The sequence below is a fragment of the Polyodon spathula genome, chromosome 8, assembly GCF_017654505.1.
Source record: "Polyodon spathula isolate WHYD16114869_AA chromosome 8, ASM1765450v1, whole genome shotgun sequence".
Lineage (NCBI taxonomy): Eukaryota > Metazoa > Chordata > Actinopteri > Acipenseriformes > Polyodontidae > Polyodon > Polyodon spathula.
In genome coordinates this window covers 27985893-27998019 of record NC_054541.1, presented here as the reverse complement: position 1 = coordinate 27998019, position 12127 = coordinate 27985893, and the positions used below count along the sequence as shown (strand labels likewise).

Below are 12127 nucleotides of genomic sequence, written 5' to 3'. Positions count from 1 at the left end.
GGATGATATTGCTTTATTGCATTCTTATTTTTCAGCTGGTATGACATATGTCAACTCAGTAGGTTTATATTGAGCAATTGTTAATCAATTCATACATTTAAGATGTAAAGAAAATGATCAAATGTCATATTGATAAAATATTTTCCAATGTAAATGGACCAAATCCAATTCTGTAGGAGAAACAAAATGTTATTAGACTAGAACCCCTACACAGCATGGCAAAATACTTTTTACTCAGTAACTATTATTATTATTATTATTTATTATTATTATTATTATTATTATTATACAATTTAACTTAACAAGCATAAACTGCTAAATACCTTGTTTATACATTTCTTCATAATTCCACATCATTAATCAAAAATGTTATATACAATTATGCACCTTTTATCAAAAATATTAAATTGCTCAGCATTTAATTATTTAACTAGGGGATGTGGAAGAGTGAGATAAATTACCTTTAATTTCTCCGAAGTTCCCTGATCCCATGGCAAGAAGCTTGTCCTTCCAGTCTTTTGATAGAAGCTTCTCAATGCTGGGGGTTTCTAAGGAAGGAGAGAAATGAAGAAATATTTAAAATAGGCTGCACCACAATAATACTCATTTAAAGTCCATTTGCTGTAATAAACACCTTTCTTTTCCCTTGGTTCTTATCACTAATGGCTTCATCAACAACCGGATAAGAGAAAAAAAGCAGCATGTTTTATCACCTGCTGTTAGAAAATCATTAGCCCTTTCTTCCACAAAACAAAGCTCCTGTTAATGCAGGATGACAATGGATACATTATAAAACCACACTTTGTATTTCTCAGAGATGTAAGGCTCTGCTTTATTCCATAATTGCTAACGTGTGAAGGACACCTAATCAGCAGTTAAGGGGGGGGGGGTTACAGTCAGTTCCTACGCTCTTGAGTCAACACAAGTTGTATCTCTGTTGATGTATTTGAACATAAAAGTGTTTATTCTCCCAGTTGTACGTAAATGCATTTTCTTTTTAACGCAACGACACCCAAACAACGCACACACACCCACACACACACACACACACACACACACACACACACACACACACACACACACACACAGCTTCTAACAGGCACTTTCAAATGAATAAGAATCTGAAAAAAATGTTTTGGAGTTAGTAGCTTTGGAATTACATTTGAATGTTGGAAACACTGAGGATTGGAAAAAGCATAAACGCTGCTGATGAGCTACTTAATCACTTAGTATTACTATTTTTAATACAGCATATGTCATATACAACTTGAAATCCATACATCCATCTAACCCAGTAAAATAGGAACTTGTTTTGTAATGTTATAACCACAGACCTAACTCCCCTTACCAAAGAACATTTAGCCATCAATTAGTGTCAACTGAATTAATTTTCTGACATGTTCCGCTATTTGCAGGACTCTTATTTTCCAGCATTGACATCTCTTTTATATTGCACTGTGCTGCACGTGCGAATGCAAATGCAAGCACCATAAAAACACCTACAATTAAACATTTTGTAAATTAATTATTAATTAATTTGCTTTCAAATGAGGGTTGACACTCATTTCCTTGCCTGTATACATGGAAGACAATTTGCAAAACCCATTCATATGGAAATACCTTTTTCAGTTGTTATATGCTGTACACTTTTTATTGATTTTTATGAAGACATTTTTCTCTCTTTTTTATAGTTTGGCATTTAAATGCAGGTACATAACATTTGCTTTTCCATAAAATAAAAACACAAATCTGAAAATGAAAGGCACTTTCTGGATAGTTTTACTGCCTAAACCAGCAACTGAGCTGCAGTGTCCTGTATATTCAGTTGTTTTTCAATCGAGAAACACATGGTCGAACAAAGGGAGAATTAATATTTTTCTTGGCACTTTTAGCACTTTTTACGAGTTCTACTCTTGGGATTTCCAAGTGAGACGACTTTTTTTAAAGTCTAAAAATAGCAGTTATGCTTGGATGCTTTTGATAGGGGCTCTAGCATAGTCTACACAAGAGGAAGAAAGCAAACAAAACAAAATGTGTCATTGGACATGTCACTGAAGGAGGAATTCCATCTGTAAACGCTACCAAACAAACATTTGCAAAGCAGGAATGCAGCACCAGAAAATCTATAGTAAATTAACAATAGGCTGTCAGACCTTCAGGCAACAGAAGCAGGTCATTCTACTTTTAAGTCTATTGTTTTCAAAGTCTTATGACAAAACGTTCCCCTACAGCTAGACAACATTTTCTTTCATAGCACACAGTGAAAGACATTTTGAAATTCTAGTCCAGGGGTCAAAGAAGAACACAATTAAAGCCACATATACTGCATTTCCCTGGCTTCAGTGAAAAGTAAAGTTTTCATAGCCTTTAATTACCACACTTGAGAAATGTTCATTGTCATGTACAAAAAAAAATAATTATACAGAGTAAATGCAACAATATAAATATTTGTACCGTGTACTGCTTAATTAAATATCTAGTTTGCATTCTGTCTTTAATGATTTATTTGTTTGAATTCCACTATTATATCCTATTGACACTAATGAAAAAAAAAAAAAAAAACACATATATTTCCACTTCAGAAAGTCTGAGAAAAATAAAATACTAAAGAAAGTAATGTGCATTGAGACCTTTAAACCTTGAGTAAACTGTTTCCATGGATCCTGGTCTATGGCTTTTGTATACAGAGCACAAGTTTACTAAAAGTCAAATGCAAATGTTAAAGAAAATTAATTTATAAGAAAGCATAAACAGAAAAACACTCACACACACCCACAACTGTAACTTACAAGAAAGCTGTTGAACAGCAAGGTGCACCCTTGGCTTGCTCACAGTGGCTTTCCCAAAATGAGAAAAGGTATTACTACATCACTACAATCTTTCCCATAACAGACAGACACTGTACGGGAAACGGGTGCTGCTCCCGCTGCTGCTAATGTCAGTGAAAATGAATATAATAAAAAAAAAAAATAACAGAGGAAGAAAAGTTCCCACTTGCCAGAAACCACAACCAGGCAGTCTAATAGCTCTATTCTCTACGCCGTCACTCCCTTCCAATCTTCTGTCTTAAAGGAATCCCTGCAAGTTTTGGCCTTGTACACAATCCACTCCTGTCAGCAATCGTACAGGGGGTGGGGTATGTGAAGGCGGGGGGCAGAATATTCTATTACTGGGACAAGGGATGGACTAACCCTTTCAAGCAAAAAAGCAAAAAACCTTGAATCTCTTGCAGCTGTATTAGAGTCGACATTATTTGACCAATAGTCAGTGGCCCTTCTGTTTTTCTCTGACAGCTGTCGTTATCATCCCAACAGGTGCTATTAGGTCCCCCCCTGTTCCCCCACCCTCGTCCCCTGTCCCCAATATCGAACAATGGCAGAAGCTTTTAAGCCAAAGAGCTTTGACAAGTGAGAGAGAACAACAAATGGCTCTGCCGTGCTTTTCTCCTGGGGTCTCTCAGCAGCCCAGAGTAATAGTTATTATTTTTATTTATTAACATTGCAGCCATTGTCCCCTGTGACAGCCGGGGCATTCTAACTATTAATAAAAATGGATGGCAGTTTTTTTTTTTTTTTTTCTGAACCCACAAAGTGCAGCGTTAATGAATGCTGTCCATTTAAAACTGGATAATTTATACTGTGTGTAAAGGTTGTTGAACAAGTTGTAAGCAGACCAGACCAGACAGGTTCAATTAAAATGTCATGCCAACATTGTGCCTCATAGGGAGGCTGTAAGTTGCAGGCTGGCACCTCCTATTCGACTAACAAAATAACAATACTACTACTACTACTACTACTACTAATAAAAGAAAATGATCAGCATTTTCGTTAATGATACCCAAGTCTATATTTTCTTGTCAGCAAGATTCCACAGCACATGATTTTCTTTCTTGATCAACTTTGTCTAATATCTGTTTGTAATTACTTAAATATAATTAAATGTTGTATTCAAATTAGACCCTTCTACAACATAGAAAAAAAAAAAAATATATATATATATATATATATATATATATATATATATATATATATATATATATATATATATATCCCTCGAGATAGTCAGGCGCACAGCTGCAGTATTTAAAGATAGGTCTGCGATGCAAATGAAAAAATTGAACTACATTATATGAAAATTATTGAATACAATTTGCAAAACGTTTAGTCATGCATGAGTATCATGTTGCAACGTGTTTCTGGTAATTAACATTTGTGAAGAGAATAGAGAATTTTTTTTTTAAATATATATATATATATATAAATATATATTAATATTTATTGATAAAATTATTAAACTGCCTATTAAATTGGTAAAATTAAAAGGAACAAGCTTCAGTTAGGACTTGGGTTGAGGTATGATATAGATGGCTTAATACGAACTAGCAACATTTACTCTTTTTTTTTTCCCCTGCAGCAATAGACTGGTTGAACTGTTCCTGAAGAATGAAAAAAAATAAAAATACACTTAAGCCCCAAGCCATTTAACCTATATCAAGTTTACCTAACAGAATTAAGCATTAACCAAATTGCACACATCTGTGTAAACATTAGTATTGTTTTTTTTTTTTTTAAACTAAACTAAACAAGCAAGTGTGCTTTGTGGAACAGAAATAAATTATTTCTGGCTCAAGTTTGACAAGAATGTGAATAAAAAGCTTTTGTGGTGACACAGACCCTTTTTTTCCTTTCTTTTTTTTCCATACACAGGCTAGACGTCTGATGAATGACAAGGGCAAACTCTAGGATCACCTAAGAATTGGGAATTGTGGACTAGTGTTACGAGGAATTTAAGAGATCAGAAAGGCACTCATTGGGGAAACAAGGCTATTATTTAAAAAGCCCTTTTGTGAATAGGCTTATGAGATGCCAGCACAACAAATGGCCTAATCCATAGAAAATGCAAGACTACCTTGTGAACCAAATTCTCTGTGGTGCAAAATCAATATTGCCCGTGGAGAAAACACTAAATTAAATGGAATTGCTGTGGTGGGGCTCTATGTCAGGTTGAAAAATGTGTCCAAGGGTTAGGGTTAGGCTGATCAGATACATGCAAATTAAATTTGGTAATTTAATTAACAACAACTGATTACTAACACTTCAAAAAGTTTGGACACCAGGGTAGGATTAAAATTCACCTGGCTAGAGATTGAAACACTTACAATGCATGGAAAGAGCTGTCAGTAATTGTGATGGGAAGGGAAAAAACCTTCGAAATAAACACAGATTGTTCAGTCAAGAACTGTGAGGAAATCAGCATGCAGCAGCTAGGTGACACTCAAGTTAAAATTATAAGAAAAAAAGTACGACTCACCATTGGCTGATAGTTTGGGGTTGTGTCCTGCAATTATAAACACTTAAGATAACAAGTAAAGAAAGGGATGCAACAATTCCCAAATCAAACCTATGACTGTTAAAATATAAAATCCAACTGACATTGAAGTCTATTGAGAAGAAGTTTTTTTGATATAGAGCAGTGTAATATTTTAATACAACTGCTCTCTTGTCTGTTCTCCCACTGCTAAGTAATGTTGAGCCCACCACCACTGCACATTGTATTGACTCATCTCTCTTGCAGAAATCTTTGTGGAAAAACAACAAACTCTGTCGTAAACGTTTTGTAACCAAGTATGTATGTATATATATATATATATATATATATATATATATATATATATATATATATATATACACACACACATACAATACTATGTTTTGCAAAAAACGTTTACGACTCAGAGTTTGCAAATATATATATATATATATATATATATATATATATATATATATATATATATATAATAACAATGCACAGTGCCATTCAGGAAAATAACTCATGACATTTGAAACTACAGGCTCCTAACACTAAGCAATACACCATTTAGTTAGTATGCCTTTACAACCCGATGGGATTGCCGTGAACCTTTTGCTCTTCCCTCCATCCCTTAAGATATAAGCTGCCTCTTTAGGGATCAATTGATTGAGTTTGTATTATACTGGGGCTTGCCTTGGGCGATAAGCATTCCACAGACCATACAAGCTTTGCAGTATAGTTAATGAATCACAATACGTTCACATATGTATTAATTGCTTGGTTGTTTAAACACATAAATTAAAAAAAAAAATAATACTGTCTAAAGCATGTTAAATATAATTAATTTATGTTGTGATATAAATAGAAATTACTGCATGAAGCATAAAATATACTTCTGGAGTGAGTTAAAAATGTGTTTGTTTACAATTTCATTTGATTCACGAACAGTTGGGAAAATCTAACAGTGGTTTAAAAATGACCACTACTGCAGTGTGGGCTGCCCTGGTGAAATTTTTTGTATCTGTTATTTTAAAAACCAGGCTGTGTGTTTCTGCTTTCCACAGTTGGGCTTTGTAGACACAACCGATGTTTAGGCAAGGAAATGACAACAAGTAGAAAAAGAAGCTTGTTCAGTACCCTGACATATCATATGCTAATACGCTAAGGAGCCCAACCATTTTAAATAACTGAAGCCTGTTTGAAGTAATTTTTACACAACCATCCGTTCAAAGCGCTTAATATATGGTGTGAGGGAAGTGCTCAAACAACCTATTTATTGCCTGCCAGCAGCTCCTTTTCCCTCCTCAAACAAAATTGTTAAAAGGAAACAAATGAGCCCAATGGACAGACTAAAGGTTAACATGAGCCAACTTGCTGCAATGTTTAAAACTTTTTTAGGTAAACAGTTAAGTCGACAAACGTTTCAGGTAATGCCTGCTTTTTTTAAGCTAACTGAAATTCTTGCACGGACAGCAATTGCAGACTTCAGGGATGTTCATTCTACCCTCATTCCATCACTGTCCCTCAGACTTGCTTTTTGCATGTTTAAAAAAGATGCATTTCTAATAGGATTAGGATTAGTACTGTAGCTGTAACTGATGGTTAGTGTTTTCATATCAGATACAGCGTTATATTACAGCAACTAATAATTATGTTTGCTGGACAATTTTACAGTAAATGTATTCCATTTAATTAGTGCCTGTTTTGATTCATGAACTAAAATGCATCTCTATCCTGTTTACATTAAAATGTATCACTGGCCACATTGACAGATTTGACAGTAAGCTGTTCACACAATTATTTATATATTTCCTCAGTTCAACTAGTAATGTGACAATAAATGTGCTGAATTGTGGACTCATTTGTAATAAGATGGGGAACATCCACACTGATCATCCTGTATTGTTACTATTACCAACGGGGAGACCTATTAAATTAATCCAGCTTTGTGTTGTCCATAAAAGCCAAGAAAACAAGCAGTGATAGGTGAGTTGCTTTATAAATCTCTGTGTCTCCTAAGAAAGTATCAATTCAAAGGCACTGAATTGAGGTGTGCAGAAAGTACACCACAGTTCATGCAAAGAAATTTAACCCATACAAAGTTAGTGGGTCAAAAATATATGGCAAAGGGGCAAAGACAGTAAATATCTTTGTAGTTGCAGACAAAGTTTAGTTTTGAAACACGTGCAGTGCAAAGTTCTGAATCATGTTTAGTGTCCAAAAACATAGAGTTTACAACTGCACTTTTATTTTAAAAAACAACAATAGCGACAACTTGTTTTTCTATTCCAACTTGTAAGAACTCAAACAGTCCAGTGGACACCAGCTACTACTGTAGGGGCTCCATTACTAATGCCATGCCTGTTTCATTAACAATGCACTCTCCTTCACTATTCTATCTTTGCACAGACATTCACTCTGACTCATTCAAAACAGCCAAGTCAATTTTTTCCTATTATCTCATATTTGTGAAGCCGGTAGACATTTCGTAAAAGAAAAAAAGAGAGGGAATCAGCCAGCCCTTTATGTACAACAAAAGGGCCTCTGTCACTGCGCCAGTCCCAGACATAGTGGAAACCAGCCCACAGGAAAAGGCCTGGCTCCAGTATTAGGCCAAGGCCGAGTACAGTTACTACATTGACTTGTCTTGGCAACAGGGCCCAGTGTTCCTGGCTTTCAGCTGTGAACAGGGGTCAGGATTGAATAACCAATTATACTGAGTTTATCTAAGGTTTGCAAACTGCTATAATAGTACAGTATTCGAAGAGACTTTTATCTCATTCCAGATATGGTGTCATATCCCCCCTCGTGCTCCATTTACATGTCACAACATTATGAAGGAAAATTATATGGCAGTAATACTGTCACATTTAATACTTCAGCTTTGCCATTAGGTATTCTTGGAAGTAAAGACAAATTAACATACTTTTTCCTTTTCATACAAGTTAAATGGGTAAATGGTGATTTTTTTTTTTTTAACACTAGCGAGAGGGGTGAATAGAAGAGCAGTAGCCAAGGGATCTTTGGCAAGCCTTCCCTGTTAGTTTCTTTCCATTCTCTACATCATCCATTATTCCATGTCAGTATGGCACATTTTAGGAGACGTACGTAACATTACCCAGTAACGTTAAAGTTTTAGATTTAAAAAGACATACTGCCAATAAAAAAATGCATTGTGACTAAACAAATGAATATTGCATAGATTTATTAGTTCATATAAAAAAAAAAAGTTAGCTGGCTTTTTAATTAACATAAAAATACTTACAAATCCCCATTTGCCCGATTGTCTGTATTTGAGCTTATTCTCACAAGGTGAAAGAAATCAAACCCCCTTCCCAACAGGAAGCTCCAGGCTGTACTGTATTTTCTGAGATATTTGTTCAGATGATGATCCAAATTTAACTATTAACCACCTTAGGAAGTGGAGACCAGCAGATGTTATGCATTCCAACTCTCTCTCTAAATTGTCCTTATATAGACAAAGGACCACTGACAACAAAATAAAGAATATAATACAAATGTTAAACATGATCCTGCATTGTGACTTGCTGTTTAACATGAAAACTGTACATAGGTTTTTACCACGGCTGAAATAGTTATCCTACAGAAGTATGTGCATATAAATACTTAATATCAGTTTTTGTGACACTGGGTCAAAGTGTTGAAGTGTCAGCTTTCAAAATAGCAATGTATTTTTTACTCTTTAAGTACATCCACTCATCCATTAAGGTTTTCTGTTTTCTGAGTGACACTTTGTCATTTACTGTATTTTTCTGTTTGTCCAAATTATGATTTCAGCAATGGTGGCGGACTAAGGAAACATTTAGCATTATTTATCCAGACTCCAAGTTTATTTAAGACCTCTATTATTAGATGCAGTTTAAGTAATAATAATATTTGTTATTGAACGAGAAGTGAAGCAGATCACTAAACTATGTTACTATAATTAAACAAAAACTGTAATTCAACTTGAATACCTGTGCATCCCTGATTAAATCTCCTTCTACCTGCTTTAGCTATATTGCTGACAGTCGCTGTGAGCTATACAGCATTAAAACAACTGCATGGATATAGTCAATGTCTGATAGAACCAATTGTCAAAGAGAATAGGGATTCCTTCTTACCTAACCATACCATTTGGGTCTCATCTCCAGGACTTTGAAGTCTATTACCTCACAGGATTAATTTATATCTCTAATTTCAACTCAAGAAACCTACAAGTTACCTGTTCTTCTAATCTGGGTGTAATAATACTGCTGTTCCCAGCAGATAAACATAAAACAACATGGTGGGATAAACATATGAAGCTTGATTCTCCGGAGCTGGGTCAGGTAAAAGACTACACAACAAGTGTAATAATCTTCACACTGAGCATTATGTCTAGTTTGGATTCATACTTATCCAATAGACAGACAAATAACAGTATATGTTGCATTAAAACATCTAGTGGTAATAGCTTGCATTTCATGGATGCTACAATACAAGATGTGGTGCTTTCCATTAACCCTTAATTTAGTCACTCATTCCTTTTGGATGGTATTCTATTTTTGTAAGACAAACATTTGAGATTATGATTAGGGCTTCTAATTTTCAGGTTTTATTTCTGATCACATGATGTCCCTTTTAACATATTTTGAGCCGATTCGCTTTCTTAATCAAACACTAATTACACCGTGTAATAATTTTTTTTTTTTTTTTTTGGTTCCTGGGTAGTAAGTGTTATTTCCTAATTGCTTATGCCTCAAAAGTATAGAAAATGGCTATTATTCCCCACAAACTTTGCTTTTGTGACCAGGACAGTGATATTTTGAAATTTACCTATTTTCCAGAATATATATATATATAAAATGTAATAATAGTCAGGAACCAAAAAGTTATTAAAATGTATTCATTTTTATGGCAAATTCCTGTTATCAAAAGCATCCAATAAAGTAGCAAAGTCGTATTTGTGGCTCCTAACTGTGCAACCTTGTCTCCTCTATAATGGGAAATTATACTTTCAATCTGTCTAGTAGGCAATAATCGTGCTCTTTACTCTGCCCTTCACATCGTGCAAATCTATCCAGCAGTTGTCATAGCCCAGGGCCCACAGTCAAAGGCCCACATTCACAATGCTTTATTGCATCACTTAAAAGGTGACAACAAATGAATAGAATCTGTTTGTCTTGATTTTTGATGTGTTTTCAACACAAAAAGTGGACAGGATCCATGTACAGGAAATTGCTTTGAGCTCCTTTCCAAGTTTTCTCTTAAAATGTGGCTGTCAAAGCCTCTGACAGGCAGTGATGGTCCCAACAGGCCTGACAAATTGCTGTTACTTTATAATTAGACACAACCAAAATGGGAATGACACATTGAAGAGCAGCATTTTGATGATGCTCAAGTAGCTGTGGCTGACAGACTAGCTTTCAATCTATTTAATTTTTCTATTAGTGTGTACCTTGCTTACATTTCAGACTGCGTTCCACTTGTTGTCACAACAAAAATAACTACTACACACACTTTAGATTCATTCAAGTGCCTTACGTCAAACAGACCTCCATACAGCTGGTACAGTCATAATTGTCTGTTGTTATGATGGTTGTCAAAAGTTATAAAATGCATTGCTCTCTGCAGGTTTCAAAAGTTGTTTAAAACAGGCAAAGGGTCAGATAAGTTACACTTACAAATCTTGCAAAAAAGGGTCCTTTAAAATACAGCAAACCCCTACGCCAGACTGCCATGTGCTTATCGGAGCACATGGGGTATGAATGTTGAAGGGTGGCTTTGGGCGTGGAATATATTTTGTTTCATCCATGCATATATTTGCATAATTGTCTATGTGAAAATTAGTTCTTGGTAAAAAAAAAAAAAAATTGAAACAACTGAGAAGAGACACAAGTAGCTTTTAAAAGACACTTCAATGTACTATTAATGGAAAATACTATTTATTTATTTGTTCTTATTTTATTTAGTCTACTTAAACATTTATTTGTATTTATTTATCTCAATATTATTTTGTTCAATTTATATAGGTATGCTGGCTCCTCAACTGATGTAGTACCTCCACTGCAGTGACATCCTGAAATGATCTTCATTTCCAAACACAAAAGCCCTGAAGGCATGCTACACTGCAAGTAAAACATTGTGTTTATTATCCCAGAGAGTGTATTTCACACAGTGTTTAATCCATTTGCTGTTTGCCCTTAAAACTGACGCCATCTCCACAAGAATAGTCCTTATTGTCCCCCGACTGAAGCTTTGAAATATTGGCAGCCATGTGATATCCATTATGTGATTGTTAGCAGCACTTAAATTGTGCAGGAATGCACTGGAAAGCTGTTGATGCAATGTCAGTGCTGGAGGGAACAGACTTCTTTTACTTGCATTTGTATCACACTGATTTTCTTAAATGCCAAATGTATTGGTTTTTACGATTGAACAGAAATACAAGCCATGAATGACAATAACGGTTGTTCTTTCCTTTTATGTCTAGAGGGTAGCAAGACTGCATGGATTAGACACTTGAAAGCATACTGGGATCTATTTCTTGCTGTGTGTTTGTAAAAAAACAAACAAAACCAAACTAGTTTCTAACTATTGCTTGGTTTTCTTTTTGCACACAACAAGCTTACAAGTTAATCTGTTTTTTTTTTGTTTTTGTTTTTGTTTTTTTTGAAGTGTGTAATGCAGGTCAAATAAACCACACAGTAAAGCATAGTTTGAGTTTAGGTGCTCGTGGTCGATGATATTTAAATCTACTGTATATGTATTTTATGAACTTCACCAAACTGAACTGCTTTGAATGTAAATACATCTACACAATGGTAAAGATACT

At 34.8% G+C, this 12127-nt stretch overlaps 1 protein-coding gene across 6 annotated transcripts in view; it reads right to left on the bottom strand.

The window, feature by feature from the left end:
- LOC121319718 (transcription factor SOX-5-like) overlaps positions 1 to 12127 on the bottom strand; it is a 243556-nt gene that overhangs the window by 48332 nt on the left and 183097 nt on the right. For all 6 annotated transcript variants that reach the window (XM_041257435.1, XM_041257434.1, XM_041257431.1 and 3 more), the window contains one exon: positions 462 to 548. In XM_041257435.1, the coding sequence (XP_041113369.1) occupies positions 462 to 548 (87 nt within the window). The remainder of the gene's footprint in view (positions 1 to 461; positions 549 to 12127) is intronic.